Source organism: Carassius auratus, unplaced genomic scaffold (genome assembly GCF_003368295.1).
Source record: "Carassius auratus strain Wakin unplaced genomic scaffold, ASM336829v1 scaf_tig00217130, whole genome shotgun sequence".
NCBI lineage: Eukaryota > Metazoa > Chordata > Actinopteri > Cypriniformes > Cyprinidae > Carassius > Carassius auratus.
Window position 1 is genome coordinate 15,017 of NW_020528909.1, and position 20,339 is coordinate 35,355.

General features: G+C 38.6%; 1 protein-coding gene across 1 annotated transcript in view; it reads right to left on the reverse strand.

Moving 5' to 3' along the window:
• Nucleotides 1–319: 319 nt before the first annotated feature.
• Nucleotides 320–20,339, reverse strand: part of LOC113100044 (zinc finger protein 665-like) — a 35,799-nt gene continuing 15,779 nt past the window's right edge. The window contains exons 3-5 of the mRNA XM_026264914.1: nucleotides 6,332–7,330; nucleotides 3,534–3,736; nucleotides 320–616 (exon numbers count right to left, since the gene is read on the reverse strand). Of these exons, the coding sequence (XP_026120699.1) occupies nucleotides 611–616; nucleotides 3,534–3,736; nucleotides 6,332–7,330 (1,208 nt within the window). The 3' untranslated portion in view covers nucleotides 320–610. The remainder of the gene's footprint in view (nucleotides 617–3,533; nucleotides 3,737–6,331; nucleotides 7,331–20,339) is intronic.

Here is a 20,339-nt window from a genome sequence, read left to right on the forward strand (position 1 = left end):
GGGATCTGGTTTAAAAAAATACAATTGCGGTTTCGGGCTCCCAAAATGCTTGATCCGTCTGGATGAACACAGCTAAATGCATCTTTGTTTATGGGGCCTTGATGTGAATGTTTTTTGTAGGCTACGTCTGTGTAGAGCAGATGGATATTTGAAACACGTTCCAGACGCAGCACAGTGGCATGATTTGTTAAAAAGTAAAAAAAAATTTACACTCAAAACACATGTACTCTCTTACACCAGTATGTATTTTCTTATGTAATTTCAAATTTTGTAGAAACAAAAAAAAAACTCTTTCCACACAAATGACATGAATGTGACTTGTCCTTTGTATGAACTCTCAGTGATTCTTCAGGTCTGAAGCCCACTAAAATGTTTTCCCACACTGATCACAAGTGTACAGTTTCTCACCAGTGTGAACTCTCATGTGATGCTCAAGACTCGTTTTGCTTGTCAAACTCTTTCCACACTGAGTGCAGATGAAAGATTTCTTGGCTCTTCTTTTCTTTAAATATTTCTGTTTGGTTTGAGAGCAACTCAAGTTTTTCTTCAGTTTTGACTTGATCTTTCTCCTCAGCTTCACTTAATTCTTGATTCTCCTCGTTTTCTTCAATCAACTCTGAAATAAAGGTAAAAAATAAATGGTTTATTTTCAGTATCTTGTAAAAAAGCGGAGAAATGTGAAAATAGAAGTGAACCCTGATGTAACAGGGCCGCTGCTGTCCAAATGGGTGCCCTAAGCAGGATTGTTTTGTTGTGCCCCCCTTCCTCAAATATGAAAAAAAAAAAAAAAAAATACTATAGGAGTGAAAATAGAACATTAATAAAATAAAATGTTCATAAATTAATAATTTGTATTATTTACACAATTTATTGTAACTCTCGACATATACCAATGGCTATAACTTTATTATGACTCTAATTTATTTTATAGTCTCAAGCATTCAGAAATCATGCAAAAGAAGTTTACAAAAAAGTTTTACTATGATAAAACCATAGTTTATTGGTGTAAGGACTGTGATGTCCACGTTTTTTTTTTTTTTGTTTTGTTAAAGAAATTAGAGGCCGTGTCATCTGTAGCAAAAAGGTTTGAAAATGAAAAAATGAAAGATTAAGTGAATATTTGAATTAAATGTTTTGGCAAATAGCCCAAACAAAGATCTGATCCTCCTGTAAGCAGCAATTACATGTTATGTACATAAATTATTTTGTATTAGCCTACACATATTTAACAGTTTTATTAACCAATCATTATTGCCTCATTGTTTTTATATAATGCATTTTAAAGTTTTAGTTTTAATAACAACAACAAAATTATTACAGCAGTACCACCGGTCGGTATAAGCAGCAACTCCCAGGGGGGCACCATTCCAGTTGCTCAAAAAAAAAAACACCCCCCAAAAAAAAAAACACCCGCCATTCCCCCATTCGCTCTCGAGACTGCTCACACCTCATGTTTGCGGCCTAATATTCATAATTGATGGATGGCCGTCTATTGCTGTCAGAGACTGTTCCAGTGGTCTTCCCTTGCTGCTTCTTAGTTTACTGTGTTCCTGATGTTGTATCACCTGTGAACCTCACTACCCTCTTGTACCAGTCTGTTTTGTCAATAAACCCACATCACTCAATCTGCTAATGCAGTGATACTCAAATCTGGCTCGTGATATCCAATTTCTTGCAGAGTTTAGCTCCAACCCTAATCAGACAAACCTACCTCTGGATTTCTCATGACCCTGAAGACAATGATTAGCAAACTCAGGTGTGTTTGATTAGCATTAGAGCTAAACTCTTCAGGAGATCTGGATCTTGCGAGCCAGGTTTGAGGATCACTGTGCTAATGGATCCTTCTTCCAGATCCCTGACATGCTTTGCGTGATTAGTGACGGATGTAGAGGGAGAACAAAACAAAACGCCATTCACGAATTGGAAGTACAAACTGAGGATTTGCAAAAAAAAAAAAAAAAATGTCAGAGGATTTAGATATAAACAAGAGTAGACTGTTTTTCCTTTGCTTAAGTAAAGAAACTTTGCTTCCTTTGCTCCTATAAACAAAACTCTCAAGACTAGCATATCTCAGAGGTTCGTGCACTGTGCATACGTGCTCCGTCATCTGCCAGAACAGCTTCCGCAAATGACAGACAATGGAAGTGAGAGAAAACAGTTTGTTTGAAATATGGATATTTTTCTTATAAAAATACATGCATTTACTAATGAGATTATTCACCCACCAGAACTGTGTGAGCGATGAATTATTATGAATGTGCATGCTTTATTTGTGGACTGTTCAAATGCTGACTGCACTGATAAAGCTTAGATAGCAAGGACATTTTTTAATATAACTCATCTGAAAGAAGAAAATCATATAAACCTAGGATTCTTTTTGGGTGAATGAACCCTTTAAAAATGTTTGATTAACTATGCAATTGACCATTCACAGGGAGCATGACTGACAGGTGATCTGACCAATCAGAATGTGGATATAATATGTGCCGCCGCTGCTATCTGCCATCTTGCCTGACTGAATTGAATTTTTTAAAATATAACTAAACATAAAAACGTGTGCAGAGGGTTAACCTGTGCTGTTGTCAGTTGCCACAGTAACAGCAATACAAATGTATCCCATCTAAATTAAACACAGCAGTGAACACAGACCAAGAGCAGTGGGAAGCCTTTTTTTGCTGCGGTGTCCAGGGAGCAGTTGGAGGTTCAGTTGCTCAAGGGCACCTCAGTCTTGGTATTGAGGGTGGAGAGAGCACTGTAAATTCACTTCTCCCACCCACGATCCCTTCCACTACAAAACTCGAACCCGTAACCTTTGGGTTACGAGTCCAACTATCTAACCATTAGGCCACGACTTCCCAAAAACAAGTGAATCCATCTGAAAGGACCACTGAATCACTGGGCTCACTTGATTCATTCAAAAACTGAAACAAAACACTGTGTTCCTATGCACTGTAACAAAGTAATAATAGCACATTTGCTCTCGCGCACTTCTGCTGATATTCAGAAAAATACATTGCTTGTGCAATGAATATAAAAATAACTCATACATGGGTATTTTTTTCTTTCATTGCTTGAATTATAAGGCCTTTCTAACTGCAATCTAATAAACTTAATTGCGCAATGAATGCCTTTGGACTTTGAATAAGACATGTTTTTGTTTGTTTGTTGCAAAGTCTGTGACATACTTGATAATGTCAGCTCTCATATCACCTCACAGTAACACAAAGTAAAATAACATTACGTTAGGGGAATTTCTTTAATTGTAAATCAAGAATAAAAGTAATATCTTCTGTTGTCTTCTTTAACCCATCCCTTCTTACAAGAGAAGCAAATAAAGATCAGTTGCAAAGCTACATGACAGTATATCTTGCATCTGCATTTTTTAAATACATCTTAAGTGGAACAATAATTTGTATTTTTAAAAACAACAACAAATAAAAAAAAAGCACAATAATAAAATGTTTTGACAGTTTTTTGATGAGGAACTCCATCTTTGATTTGATCAGAATTTCAACTGTATCTTGAATACTTACTATGATTGTTTTTGTATGACTGTGTAGAGCAGATGAACGATTGAAACATTTCCCACATTCAGTGCAGTGATACGGTTTCTCTCCAGTGTGAATCCTCTCATGTCTTTTCAGATTTGATGAATGACTGAATTTCTGGTCACAGTGTGAACACTTATAAGGTTTCTCTCTAGTGTGAATCCTCTCATGCGGTTTTAAACACTTTGCTGTAAACAAAAAAAAAAAATCAGTGTGGTACAATTTTTGTTTAAGGCACAGTTTCTATAATATTTTACTGAGGAGATGCTTTTGTCATTTTTTTTTTTGCCATCCCCCCTCAACTCGAGCCCTGGGTATCGTTGAGATATAAGAGTGTAAGGACCATCGACTCTACCTGCGTGACTCCACCGAGCAAGGAAAACGAAAAGGCACATGAGATTTGCTTTTCTCCCCTTTAATTTTTTTATAGCTTGTTCTCAAATACTTATTAAGGTCACTTGTAGCCACTATGTGCTTTCAGATCTCTACTATCACTACTAACACTCGGAGAGCATGAAATATACATCGAAGGAAGGCCTATCTGACAAATATATGGCCTGTCCCTCTGACCTCTACTACTACGCTCTCTGTTCCAGTTGGTCTCTGGAACTGCCAGTCTGCTGTTAACAAAGCAGACTTCATTTCTTCTATTGCTACTCATTCTAGTCTCAACCTCATGGCACTGACTGAGACTTGGATCAAACCTGAGGACACTGCCACTCCCGCACCCCTCTCCACTAATTTCACTTGTTCCCACACTCCTCGTACAACTGGGAGGGGTGGAGGTACTGGTTTCCTTATATCGAAAGAATGGAAATTTGATCTTGAGCCATCACCTACAGGTAATGGTTCATTTGAATCACATGCCATTACTGTAACCCACCCTGTTAAAATCCACTTTGTGGTCATTTAACGTCCCTCAGGTCAATTGGGAAAATTCTTGGAGGAGTTGGATGTGCTGCTATCAAACTTTCCTGAAGATGGTACTCATCTGGTACTGCTTGGTGACTTCAACATCCACCTAGATAAACCTCAGGCAGCTGACTTCAACACTCTGCAGTCCTCATTTGATCTCAAGCGAGTGTCTACTACAGGGACTTACAAATCAGGCAACCAACTGGACCTCATTTACATGCATAAATCAAGAAACTCTACCAACCATAGTGTATATCAGTCTCTCCTCTCTTTCCTCCTCCTCTCCACTCTCAGAGATGGACGTTTCCAAACTTATCCTGTCCAATCATCCTACTACTTGTCCATTTGATCTGATCCCCACTCATCTCCTTCAAGCCATTTCTTCTTCAATCATACCTTCAATTACTAACATTATCAACTCCGTTCTTCTCGCTGGAATAGGGCTGCACGATTAATCGCATGCGATTATCATGCGTGTCTTGTCAGTAAAGCTTAAGTCCTACCTCTTTGATAGATCCTTCAGGGTGTCTTGGACGGGTGATGTTTCTAAGTCACAACAACTTGCTACTGTGGTTCCTCAAGGCTCAGTACTTGGACCACTTCTCTTCTCCATCTACATGACGTCATTAGGATCTGTCATTCAGAAGCATGGCTTTTCTAATCACCGCTACGTTGAAGACACTCAACTCTACTTCTCATTCCAACCAGATGACCCGCTTATTCTTCAGCCAGTCTGAGTGACATTTCTAGCTGAATGAATGGCTATCACCTTCAGCTCAACCTTACTACTAAAACAGAACTGCTGGTGGTTCCAGCTAACCCAAAGTTTCATCACAACTACTCTATACAGCTGGGTTCATCAACCATAACTCCTTCCAGGACAGCAAGAAACCTAGGAGTTGTGATGGATCATGAGTTACGCTTCACAGACCATATTGCTACAATGACCAAGTCCTGCAGATTTGCCTTATACAACATTAGGAAGATTAGGCCCTCCTTGTCAGAGCCAGCCGCCCAACTTCTTGACCCAGAATGCAGCAGCGAGGGCTGTCTTCAATGTGCCAAAAAAGCTCATAATACTCCTCTACTCCTTAGTTTACACTGGCTACCAGTAGCTGCTCATATCAAATTCAAGGTACTGAGGCTTTCCTACAAGATGACCACTGGCACGGCACCAACATACCTCACTAGTTCAATCTTATGTGCCCTCCAGAATTTTGCTCTCTGCAAGTGAACAACGCCTTGTGGTGCCATCCCAAAGAGGTTAAAAACACTCTCACTGACGTTTTCCTGGACTGTGTCCAGCTGGTGGAATGACCTCCCAATCTCAATTCATACAGCGGAGTCTTTACTCATTTTCAAAAAAACATCTAAAGACTCATCTTCTTCGCCAGCACTAATACTAGCACTTAACTTTTCTTGTCTTTCATATTCTTATACAAAAAAAAACAAAAAACAACAACAAAAAATCCTGGCTATATGTTCTGTACTAGACTTAGACTTGTCATGGCACTTGTATACTGTAGTTGTTGTTCTCTTGTTGATCGGATTTTCTTCTGTTTTTCTCATTTGTAAGTCCCTTTTGATAAAAGCGTCTGCAAATCATTAAATGTAAATGTTATTACAATTCTCACGATACTGCACATCAGTCCAGCTCTTTAATGTTATTCTTTTTTTCATTAAATACCGTTTTCTGGTACCCATCCCTTCTTACAAGAGAGGCAGAGAAGGATCAGTTGCAAAGCTACATGACAGTTTAAAAACAGTGTATTAAAAAAAAACAAAATAATAAAATGTTTTGACAGTTATCTGGGGAGGAACTACATCTTTTATTTGATCAGAATTCCAGCCGTTTCTTGAATACTTACTGTGATAGTTTTTTGTATGATTGTTTAGAGCAGATGGACGACTGAAACACTTCTCACATTCAGTGCAGTGATACGGTTTCTCTCCAGTGTGAATCCTCTCATGTCTTTTCAGATTTCCTGGATGACTGAATCTCGTATCACAGTGTGAACACTTGAAAGGTTTTTCTCCAGTGTGAATCCTCTGGTGCAGTTTTAAACACTTTGCTGTAGTAAAAGTCTTTTCACACTCCAAGCACATGTACTCTCTCACAGCAGCATGTATTTTCTGATGTTCTTTCAAATGTTGTAGACGTGAAAAACTCTTTCTACAACAATTACATGAATGTGGTTTCTCCTTTGTATGAACTTTCAGGTGCTGCTTTATGTCTGAAGCCCTCAAAAATCTTTTGCTACATTGATCACACGAGTACAGTTTCTCACCAGTGTGGATGTTCATGTGTCTCTTAAGGTTTGCTGAGTGTGAGAAACTCTTCCCGCACTGATCACAAGTGTACAGTTTCTCACCAGTGTGAACTCTCATGTGAATCTGAAGACTACATTTGCTAATCAAACTCTTCCCACATTGATCACAAGTGTACAGTTTCTCTCCTGTATGAATTCTCATATGTGTTATAAGGATTCCTTTCAATGCAAAATTCCTCCCACACTGATCACATGTGTATGGTTTCTCTCCAGTATGAACAATCATGTGACGCTCAAGACTATATTTGCACTTTAAACTCTTTCCACATTGATCACATGTGTACGGTTTCTCTCCTGTATGAATTTTCATATGGGTCATAAGGGTTCCTCTTCGTGCAAAACTCTTCCCGCACTGATCACATGTGTACGGTTTCTCTCCAGTGTGGATCCTCTCGTGTGTTTTCAGATGTGTTGACTGATTAAATCTTTTGTAACAGTGTGAACACTTGTACTGTTTCTCTCCAGTGTGAATTCTCATGTGAACATCAAAACTATTTTTTCTTTTCAAACTCTTTCCACACTGAGTGCAGGTGAAAGATTTCTTAGCTCTTCTTTTCTTCAAATCTTTCTGTTTGGTTTGAGAGCAACTCAAAGGTTTTTCTCCAGTTTTGACATGATCTTTCTCCCCATCTTCACAAATTTCTTCATTAAACTCTAAAATAAAAGAACAGAAATGTGAAAGTACATAAAAGTCAACCCTGGTCTAACAGACAATTTCTATTAATTTGTTTTCTCCTTTTGATGTCATTTTCAAAATGTTACCCTTCCTGAAACTTTTCATGAGTGAGATACATTGATCTTCAAAATATATTTTTAAAGCATTATAGACACAAATCACATTTCTATAATGACAAATGTTAAATATTTGATCAACTACACAAACACATTTTGTTGAAAAAAACTATTCCTTATTATTTGCTGCTCTATTATTCAGTTTCTCTAAAGATTGTTTCTGTTACAACAAACTAAATCTAAAACTGCAGCAGATGTGTTCTTGCTCTGCCACTTTTTATATATATTTAATTGTAGTACAGCACTGACTTTGTAGCACACGTTTGACTGCACTGTTTCCGTTGTCTTTAATAAGGTGTAACTTTTATTCCATGTCATGGAGACGTTGTGTGATTGGTTGTGAAAGTGAGACTACTTTGAAGCGGAGTCTTGCCCAGGGTTGTCACATGAGGTTGCCGCAAGCTCCTTCGTCGAATTCACCAGCTGCGCCGTTCTCAAGGCCGTGGTGTGTGACACTGCGAAACTACTTTCTTTGGTCTTCCAAAAAAAGACAAGGCTAGAAATCTGTGATTAAATTGTATTTACAACACTGTTCCAGAACCGTTCAACCCAAATATTCAGATGTATGCAGCGTATTTTATGGAGGACTGTTTCCTGAACCTGGGAGAGAAGACTACAATGCCGGCTGTTCTGACTCACAGACTGTATGTATGTTTTTTTTATATTTAAATAATTTTCCACTGATCTCTCGTCACGATGAAACAAAATAAATAAAACCCATTAAAAATGAGCCATTTGTTGCATCAGGTGAGGACATAATTGTGGAGCGGGTAAGCAGCTTCAAGTTCCTCGGCGTTAACATCAGTAGCCGTGTTTCCACTATCGAGCTAAGACCGGGCGTGCTAGTGCGTGCCAGGGCCAGTCGCGTTTCCACTGTCACTTCCGGGGCTTGATCGTGCCTCGCCGGGCTTCCTCGGGGCCAACGGCCAGGGTTTTTTGGCCCGACGAAAACCTTGGGCCAAAGCGGGCCAGCTGGGGCTAGAGGAGGGGTTATGAACAAAGGCGGAGTTTCTCAGCGTCTACAGAGCGTCAGCGCGGATCATTTCAGAAAGATAACAGCTTTAACACCCCCATTAAAGACGTTTTAAAATAAGTTGAGCTCAAAACTCACTCTTAGTTAGCAGCAAGTGTTTGAAATAACTTGATCCGATGTGGATTATAATCACTAAACAAGGCAGAAATATTTATAAGCGATGTAAAAGACCATGCACGCTAAACATAACGTTACCATAGTAAATATGACCGCTTGGAGAAATCAGACGTCAGCTTCTTATTCTCTATCACAATTGTGTATTTATTAAGTAACATTTTATCTGTCGTCTCGTTTCAAGAGTTTAGCTCCACGTTGCATATCATCAAAATATAATAATGATTTTTGTTTGGGAGCTTTTATAAAAATAGCGAGTCTGCACTGTGGATCATTTCAGAAAGATAACAGCTTTAACACCAGCATTAAACACTTTTTTAAATAAATCAAGCTCAAAACTCTCTTTCAGTCAGCAGCGAGTGTTTGAAATAACTTGATCCAATGTGGATTATAATCACTAAATAAGGCAGAAATATTTATAAGCGATGAAAAAGATATGCACGCTAAACATGTTACCATAGTAAATATATGACAGCTTGAAGAAATCAGACATCAGCTTCTTATTCTCTATCACAGTGGTTTTCAACCTGTGGTCCGCGGTGGTATTGCAGGTGGGCCGCCAATTATTTTCTGTTCATTTCCAGTCCATTCTAGGGCTGTGCGATTAAAAGAAAACGTCCTAAAATCACGATTTGAGCGTGCGCGATTTCTAAATCGCTTTATACCACAATTTTCCGCGGCCCTGACCTCCCGTATCTGATCCCATCAGAATGCATTGCGCCTAGCGCGAGAACAGAGACTGGGCATATGCCTAACTCCAGGTTCACACACTGTCTGTGATGCGCCTTTTTTCTGAGCCAATGTTGACGGATCAGAGCGTTCTCACTGCGGTAAAAGGCTAGAAATAAAAACGTGCGATAATTCATGTCTATCACATGAACATATGAACACATGAGGATTTTACATTTTCACTATAGTGATAATTTTGACTTATGTCTGTTCTAGAGATGACTTTTTGATAAAGCTCTGATTGGTTTTCTTTTGGAAATATGTTTCAAATTAATCCTGAATGCATTTATGACTGTAAAAGCATATCGATGTGTGTCACAATTGCAAAATTGATAAAAAAAAAAATTGCGATAGTTTTTTTTTTTTTTTTTTTGTCCATATCGCATAGCCCTAGTTTATTCAATAAATACAGTTTAAAATCTAGCTTCGGAGTACTAAGTTATTAACCCAACAATAGCGGGGTCAGTTAATTTTTTTGAAGTGGGCCGCGCAAACATATGTGTTTGGTTGTGTGGGCCGCGAGTTGAAAAAGGTTGGGAACCACTGCTCTATCACAATCGTGTATTTATTAAGTAACTTATATTATCTGTCACAAGCCTCGTCTCGAGAGTTTATCTCACGTTGCCTATCATAAAAGAATATAGCCTAATAATGTTTTTTGTTCGGGAGCTTTTATAAAAATAGAGATATTATCACTCATTCTAAATATGACGGGTACTGTGGCTTCAAATAAACAGAAACAGTCTAGACTGAATAAGCAGGCTATTTTCATAAGTGTTAAAAATTAATAAAATAGAAATAAGTGTATTTATGTGTGATTAATTTTGAGTCCTGATAAATTAAATAAATTCTATAGTTAAAACAACGATGCTTTTGAATTTGAATATATAACAAAGCATGCAAACAAACGGCCTCTTTTATCATGTTCGTTTTGTGATCGCACATGTTCCAGTGACTTATTTCTTAGTTTTCTGATAACTTCTCTTTGATGGTGAAATGATGAGGTTGCATGACATTGTTCTGAGAGGCGTGTAAAGGGCGTGTTTTAGTGATGCGCAGCGGTGCTTCAAGCTCCAATGTGGAAACCCTGCGCTATTCTGGCCTCGTGCTACTGGCCCGGGGCTATGAGCCCCGCCCGGCCCGCTTTAAGCCCTGGCTCGCACTGGCCCGACAGTGGAAATGCGGCTAATGGGGCTGTAGTCATTTGGAGATAAGGCTAGGTAAATCTGGGTATCATCAACATAGCTGTGGTAGGCAATTTGGTTCTTTCTCATTATTTGACTTAGTGGAAGCATATACAGGCTAAACAAGAGCGGTGCAAGAATTGACCCTTGTGGGACTCCGCATGTCATGGACGTCCACTTAGACTTATGCTCTCCTATACTCACATAATAGCCTCTCCCTTCTAAGTATGATCTGAACCATTTGAGTACCATCCCAGAAAGCCCGACCCAGTTTTCCAGTCTCTCTAGTAGTATGTTATGATCGACAGTGTCAAACGCAGCACTGAGATCTAGCAATACCAGCACCGATATTTTGCCAGTCACAATTTAAGCGAATATCATTTATTATCTTAATGAGTGCTGTCTCTGTGCTGTGATGCGGTCGAAAACCAGATTGAAAATTGTCCAGGTATCCATTTGAGTTTAAGTATTTGTTCAGCTGATTAAAAACTACCTTTTCTATAATTTTGCCTATAAAAGGAAGATTAGATATTGGTCTAAAATTGCTCAAAATTGTGTTATCAAGATTGCTCTTTTTCAGGAGGGGCTTTACAACTGCAGTTTTTAGGGAGTTTGGAAATGTCCCAGAAAGAAGTGAGGCATTCACCACTTCTAAGAGATCTGCTTCTAAGCAGTTAAGCACACTTTTGAAAAAAGATGTGGGAAGTGTGTCAAGACAGCAGGTTGACGATTTTAGGTGCTGCACTATGTCTTCCAAAATGTTGCTATCAATTGTTTTAAAAATAGACATAGTATCTTTTTGATATTTTGGCCGAATCTGTCTGACCTCTGCATTACTTGAGGATGTGCTAATCGCCTTCCTGATATTTATGATCTTCTCAGAAAAGAAGGAAGCAAACTCATTGCATTTGCTGTCTGATAGCATATCATTGGGAATCTGACTTGGGGGGTTTGTCAGTCTCTCAACAGTGGCAAAAAGAGTACGAGTGTTATTTAAGTTACTGTTTATAAGGTTTGAGAAGAAATTCTGTCTAGCTGTGGCTAGTTTCACATTAAAAGGATGAAGGATGTCTTTATAGATGCTATAGTGAATTTCAAGTTTCGTCTTCCTCCACATCCGCTCTGCTTTACTGCATTGTCTTTTCATAGTTTGAACTGCTGTTGATCTTCTCCAAACTGATTTCTGTCTGTTTGTTTTCTTACTGACTATTATTGGTGCAATATCATCAATAACATTCTTAACTTTTGAGTTGAAGGAATCAAGGAGTCTGCAGAAATGCTTGGTGTTAAAGATATAGCCTCCATAAATAGTACACTTGTGTTCTCGTTTATGCATCTCCTTCTGACAGAGACAGATCTAGATTCAGTGGTAGCAGAGATCAATATATCAAAGAAAATACAGAAGTGATCAGATAGTGCTACGTCCTTAATAACAATGGATGAAATGTTTAGACCCCTACTGATGATTAAGTCTAGAGTGTGTCCACCTTTGTGTTTGGGTCCATGCACGTGCTGAATCAGGTCAAAAGTGTTTAGAACCGTTATCATTTCTTTTGTAGTTTTGTTTTCTGCATTATCTATGTGAATATTAAAATCCCCTGCAATTGCAAAACAGTCAAACTCTGAGGAAATCATTGATAACATTTCTGTGACCTCTTCAACAAAGGCTGGAGAGTATTTTGGAGGCCTGTAAATAATAATAAACAGAATGCGTGGAGCACCTTTCAGCACAATCCCTAGATATTCAAAGACAAGTACTGACCAAATGACACTTGCTTGCATTGATAGACATCTTTAAATATAGCAGCTACACCCCCACCTCTCCTAACAGTCCTGCAAACACTCATGTACGTGAAGTTAGGAGGGGCTGCTTCATTGAGGACTGTTGCACTGCAGCTGTCTTCAAGCCATGTTTCATTTAGAAACATAAAATCCAGATTGTTTGTGGTTATAAAGTCATTGATTAGAAATGATTTATTTTTAGTGATTGCATGTTTAAAAGTGCTAACTTGATGGCAGTGCTTGGTGTCTTTACATCAATCTTAGTTTGATGCATAATAGGCCGCAGATTAGATGAGTTTGCCCTTCGGCTTGAGAAGGCCTTAGACTTTCTATCACGTGATAAAACGTGAAATAGAGAAAGCTACAGGCACACTGGGTTATTAAGCCAGGTTTCTGCCAAAAACATGAAATCCAGCTAACATGAAGTAAAAAAAGAATAAAGTAAAAAAGTATTGTTAGCTAGCAATCTAGCATTAATCAGAGCCAAATGTAGAGTGCAATCCTCATTGGCCGACAGCGGTGCAGAGGTTCAAACCCGAACCCGCATAGGAGGAGAAGACACAGTCGACAGGTCAATTCTAGCGAATGCCAGGCAGCACGCTGGTCCTGACATTGTGCTTTTTCTGAGCGCTGCATACACCCGAAGCGTGATAAAGTCTGTCAAACAGCGCCTGATTATTAAACTAAGTTATCTCTTGCACTTTAACTAATACTTTAAAAAGAAGTCGTGGCCTAATGGTTAGAGTCAAACTCCCAATCGAAAGGTTGTGAGTTAGAGTCCCGGGCCGGCAGGAATTGTGGGTGGGGATAGTGCATGAACAGTTCTCTCTCCACCTTCAATACCACGACTTAGGTGCCCTTGAGCAAGGCACCGAACCACAAAACTGCTCCCCGGGCGCCGCAGCATAAATGGCTGCCCACTGCTCCGGGTGTGTGTGTGTGTGTGTGTTCACTGCTCTGTGTGTGTGCACTTCGGATGGTTTAAATGCAGAGCACAAATTCTGAGTATGGGTCACCATACTTGGCTGAATGTCATGTCACTTTAAAAAACACAAGGTTTTCATGTAAACTGAAGTTGGTTATTGTAAGATTATATCATGATCTCTATCAGATATTTCTGTGAGTTTGCCTCTCTGCAATCCTCCTCCCTTATTACTCCTTTCCTTCTGTCTTTTTAAAGGTCAATGTCCCATTTCCCAAAGAATATGGGTAAGCAAACAGTTGCTGGTCCACATTGAATTTGATAGTAGCAAAAAATACTCAACTGTTTGGTTTTCCACATTCCTCAAAAATAGCATTTATGTTCAGAAGAAGAAAGAAACTCATTCAGGTTTAAAAACACCTTTGAGTGAGTAAATGGTTTAATTTTTTAATTTGTATTCATTTAACATTAATAAAACAAAACACAAAGAGAAAAATCACTCACTGCTCTTGATGGAAGAAATTTTATACAGTTGCTTTAGGAATCAGTTTATATAGTGTTTTATTTTTATATTTGTTCATTCAATTTCTTGAATGCTCCTGCTAAATAAAGCTATTGTACCTGAAAATAAAGCATGGTTTGTTTTATTTGTATATTATGTGTAGTTGTAATGTGTATCTTTGTCATTCTTTTATCTTTGTTATAAAAAAATTAGAACAAAGATTTTTATCTTCGCCCTCTTTGGCCTAAATATCTGCTTCTTTTTTTTGTTACAAAGACTGTCTTTATAATAGGGAAATGAGTTTGTCTGTAATGCTCAGACAATTCGCAAAATCGTAAAACCAACATGACAAAGAATTGTAATAAAATTGTGAATCGTGATATAAAAAACAAACAAACAAAAAACACATAGTTTGAATGGGTTAGAAATAGTACATAGACGGGAAGTCTGATTGAGTCTAATGGGCTTCAGTGTGTCTAGATTTGAATTTTATCAAGCCAGCCTAAATATTAACAATTTTTAATACTCACAGTGCAACTAAATAAAGAAATGGGATGTAAAATTAAATAAAAAACACCTGCAAACTAAGAAAAACAACTTCATCAATTTGACAACAGATGCACTGCAAATACTGAAACACAGCCAAACAAAGAAACACGCAGCAAATAAAATTATTTATTCGGTTGTGAGCATTTGCAGCACCTGCTGTCAAACTGATGAAGAGGTGCCAATAATTCTGACCATCTCTCCCTCTCCCTCTCTCGCTCTCTCTCTCTAAATCAGCTGCTTTATTTTAACATAATAAACAATAATTTGCATGTTGCAAAACTGACAAAAACAGCTGAGTGAAAAAAAAAAAAATAGATTTCTAGGCATTACCTAGACCTAGGCATCAGTTTCATTAAATGTTTAAGCTTTTCTTTGTTCATTCCATCTTTTGTAGGCAAACAGTCATTAAAGATGAGTGAAGAATAAACACCAACCTCCTTGATCCTGTTTTATTCTCCAGGTTTCTGGTTCCTCCTGTTTTATTCTCCAGGTTTCTGGTTCCTCCTGTTTTATTCTCCAGGTTTCTGGTTCCTCCTGTTTTATTCTCCAGGTTTCTGGTTCCTCTTGTTTTATTCTCCAGGTTTCTGGTTCCTCGTGTTTTATTCTCCAGGTTTCTGGTTCTTCGTGTTTTATTCTCCAGGTTTCTGGTTCACTCGTGTTCTCTTCACTCTCCTCTTTAAAAAAACATAATCTTCACAGCAGCAGATCTCAGTTCAGATGATATTCCTGCTTGCTTTAAACCTTAGTCACGACTGTGAGGATGAAGAATATTAGGTATTTATTGACCTGATTCAAAAACTGTATTTCTCTATTTACAGAAACAACATTTCTAACATTTCATAACAAAACAGCACTACAGCCAAATAAAACAGAGCACGGTGAAACTACTTCTTCTTCATTGGATTTTTATGGCAGTTGGCATCCATAGTGCTGCATTACTGCCATCTGTTGTCTCACTCTAGCTTACTCACTTTTATTTAAACTCGTCTTTCCAGTCCAGTTCTCCTTAGAAAATTAAACAAATATCTCCGTCCTTGGTCATTATTTCCATATGTTACTATATTATTTACATTATTTTCTAATATACCTATTTCCAGTAGCTGATTCTTAAACTCTTGCCTTTCTAAAATATATTTCTTGCATGATATAAAGATGTGATTAATTGTTTCCTCCTCCTGACATTCATCACATAATCCTGTTGGGTGTTTTCCTATAATATGAAGAGTTTTGTTTAACTTGCAATGTCCAATCCTCAGTCTGTTCATTATGACTTGTTCCTTCCTATTCCCCCCTTTCTTACTTTCCATACCTATCCTATTTTGTATCATGTACAGATGTCTCCCTTTGATTTCATTATCCCACTGTTGCTGCCATTTTTCCATTATCTTTTTCCACACTAAACTCTTCTGATTTTGATAATTTAATTTTGACATCAATATTTCCTTTTTTTTTTGTTGCTTCTTTTGCCAGTCGGTCTACTTTCTCATTTCCCTGAATGCCCACATGTGCTGGTACCCATAAATATGTAATGTTTTTCCCCTGTCTACTTATTCTTGAGTTTGTAATTAAAATCTCATAAAGTAATTTTTGATGGTTGCTAGTCACACCAGACTTTATGCTCATAAGGGCAGAAACAGAATCACTACATATAAAAATTTTGTCCCATCCGGATTGTTCAGTCCATTCTAATGCTAGTAATATTGCATACAACTCGACTGTATACACACTTAAGCTGTCAGATGTTCTTTTGTTTAATCCCACATTATGACTAGGTATATATACAGCAGATCCTGTTTCCTCTGATTGTAAATCCATTGATCCATCTGTAAATATCTGAATACTATCTTTGTACATATAGTCCATATATGTATAATATTCACTGACTATATCTGTACTCCTACTGCAGCCTTTTATTATTAACAGCTCTATGTCCACCTTTGTATTTTCCATTGTCCAGATTGGCTTGTTAGTCCACACCACAGCACGAGCAAAACACGAGGAACCAGAAACCTGGAGAATAAATCACGAGGAACCAGAAGCCTGGAGAATAAAGTGCTTGTAAGCACTTCGTCTTGGCACAGTAATATCTTCACTCGTGAAAAATCCTCTCACCAGTCCCCGCTCCCTCTAGTGAAGATATTACTGCGCCAAGACGAAGTGCTTACAAGCACTTGCCATGGTATTCCGCCACACAATATAGTTATCCATTTTACACGCTTAGAAAAGCGCAACGTTTTGTTTTGTGTTACCGTCCTAGGTCGAGTTACACTACGCGAGTAACTGTATTTAAATAGGGAAAACGTGGAGGTGTTTGGAAGCTTCTCTGCTTAGCCCATATTGAATGAATGGGCTAAGCTAAGTGCTTTCAAAGTGTCACCGCGCGCCAAAGCGATTGAGTGCATGCACTGAGACGAGAGAGGTATGTATCAACTCGTCTTAGTTAAGGGAAAAACATAGTTTAATATGAAAACATGGTGGAGTATCCCTTTAAAGCTTGTGTCTGCACAACATCAAATTCAATTCAGTTAATACAGATTTTGCTGCTGACCCATACACAATACAACCATAATCTAATTTAGACCTTATTAGTGCAATATAAATATATTTCAGATCTGAAAAACTTGCTCCCCAGTCCAATCCTGCAAGACACCTCATTACATTAAGCACTTTTTTACATTTACACACTGTGTACTTTATATGTTCCCTCCACGTTAGTTTTGTTGTCTCACTCTAGCTTACTCACTTTTATTTAAACTCGTCTTTCCAGTCCAGTTCTCCTTAGAAAATTAAACAAATATCTCCGTCCTTGGTCATTATTTCCATATGTTACTATATTATTTACATTATTTTCTAATATACCTATTTCCAGTAGCTGATTCTTAAACTCTTGCCTTTCTAAAATATATTTCTTGCATGATATAAAGATGTGATTAATTGTTTCCTCCTCCTGACATTCATCACATAATCCTGTTGGGTGTTTTCCTATAATATGAAGAGTTTTGTTTAACTTGCAATGTCCAATCCTCAGTCTGTTCATTATGACTTGTTCCTTCCTATTCCCCCCTTTCTTACTTTCCATACCTATCCTATTTTGTATCATGTACAGATGTCTCCCTTTGATTTCATTATCCCACTGTTGCTGCCATTTTTCCATTATCTTTTTCCACACTAAACTCTTCTGATTTTGATAATTTAATTTTGACATCAATATTTCCTTTTTTTTTTGTTGCTTCTTTTGCCAGTCGGTCTACTTTCTCATTTCCCTGAATGCCCACATGTGCTGGTACCCATAAATATGTAATGTTTTTCCCCTGTCTACTTATTCTTGAGTTTGTAATTAAAATCTCATAAAGTAATTTTTGATGGTTGCTAGTCACACCAGACTTTATGCTCATAAGGGCAGAAACAGAATCACTACATATAAAAATTTTGTCCCATCCGGATTGTTCAGTCCATTCTAATGCTAGTAATATTGCATACAACTCGACTGTATACACACTTAAGCTGTCAGATGTTCTTTTGTTTAATCCCACATTATGACTAGGTATATATACAGCAGATCCTGTTTCCTCTGATTGTAAATCCATTGATCCATCTGTAAATATCTGAATACTATCTTTGTACATATAGTCCATATATGTATAATATTCACTGACTATATCTGTACTCCTACTGCAGCCTTTTATTATTAACAGCTCTATGTCCACCTTTGTATTTTCCATTGTCCAGATTGGCTTGTTAGTCCACACCACAGCACGAGCAAAACACGAGGAACCAGAAACCTGGAGAATAAATCACGAGGAACCAGAAGCCTGGAGAATAAAGTGCTTGTAAGCACTTCGTCTTGGCACAGTAATATCTTCACTCGTGAAAAATCCTCTCACCAGTCCCCGCTCCCTCTAGTGAAGATATTACTGCGCCAAGACGAAGTGCTTACAAGCACTTGCCATGGTATTCCGCCACACAATATAGTTATCCATTTTACACGCTTAGAAAAGCGCAACGTTTTGTTTTGTGTTACCGTCCTAGGTCGAGTTACACTACGCGAGTAACTGTATTTAAATAGGGAAAACGTGGAGGTGTTTGGAAGCTTCTCTGCTTAGCCCATATTGAATGAATGGGCTAAGCTAAGTGCTTTCAAAGTGTCACCGCGCGCCAAAGCGATTGAGTGCATGCACTGAGACGAGAGAGGTATGTATCAACTCGTCTTAGTTAAGGGAAAAACATAGTTTAATATGAAAACATGGTGGAGTATCCCTTTAAAGCTTGTGTCTGCACAACATCAAATTCAATTCAGTTAATACAGATTTTGCTGCTGACCCATACACAATACAACCATAATCTAATTTAGACCTTATTAGTGCAATATAAATATATTTCAGATCTGAAAAACTTGCTCCCCAGTCCAATCCTGCAAGACACCTCATTACATTAAGCACTTTTTACATTTACACACTGTGTACTTTATATGTTCCCTCCACGTTAGTTTTGTTGTCTCACTCTAGCTTACTCACTTTTATTTAAACTCGTCTTTCCAGTCCAGTTCTCCTCAGAAAATTAAACAAATATCTCCGTCCTTGGCCATTATTTCCATATGTTACTATATTATTTACATTATATTCTAATATACCTATTTCCCCGTAGCTGATTCTTAAACTCTTGCCTTTCTAATATATATTTCTTACATGATATAAAGATGTGATTAATTGTTTCGCACGGTGAAACTAATCTTCCTCTGAGGTTTAATGGTATTTGGCAAACAGACACGTGTGTTTTCGCGCCACCCACTGGACTGGAGAGTGGAGCGACTAGAGAATGGAAATAAGCGGGGAAAATGACTTTGTGCGTCTATAGAGTCTGAGAACGTGACGTCAGCGACGCAATGCATTCTGGGACTTGGGGACACGGACGCTGCTGAATGTACTTTATTGAATTGATAATAGACTGTTTTGTTTGCTCTCTACAGCTAAAAATAAGTTACAATGGTAAAAGCTTGTTGTGTAATTAACTGCCATACTCGTACTCATGACCGGCATGGAAAAATAATTTTGAATGGAGTGCGATTTTTCAGCTTTCCTGCTGGAAAACCGCACCTTGATCTCAGGTCTCCGAGTTAACAAAGCGGCGTCACATAGCTTGGTTAGCAGCAGTAAGAAGGACAAGAAGGATTGTCCCTTTGGTCTGATATATTCACACGTATGTGTCACAGCCACACCTTCTACACTCCCAGTATCGGACACTTACGCCACACCCACTCGTCCCCCAATCACCCGAATTCTGAACACCTGTGCATCATCACCAGAACCACATATAAAGCCATCAGTCACCATCACTCATCGTCTGGTCTTGCACCGATCTCCTCTGTTGCCTGAAAGCCATTAGTAAACCTACCTGAGCTCTTGAACCCTCTTCATCCTCGTCAGTCTTCCTGTCCCCATCGTCTTCATCTGAGCACCATCTGGATCACCGTTCACCATAAGGGAAGTTGTGTTGTCACCGTTCTGTCTACGTGTCAAGATTCACCTGTGTCTGAAACCTCTGAGTCACATTAAACTACCTTATCACTGAATCCTCTGTGTCCTCGTCTGTGTCTGACAGAAGACCAGACCGCATGCAGAGCTCTTCGGACACGGGCGAGGACTGCACCGCGGATCCCTTCACGCAACTGGTTCACGCAGTACGGTCCTCACTGATGCAACAAACTCCCCCTTCTTCACCGGCTGTCAACAACTCAAACACCGCTACAACTCCGTTCACTTCTTCAGTTGCCCCTGCGAGTCCCATGGCCAAACCAGCGACATACAGCAGCACGGCGGAGGATTGCAGCGGGTTCCTGCTACAGTGTTCCCTCTATATGGAATCCAACTCTCATTTATTCACCTCCGAACGCAGTTGAGTAGCCTTCATCATCAACCTACTCTCAGGTAAGGCCCTCCAAT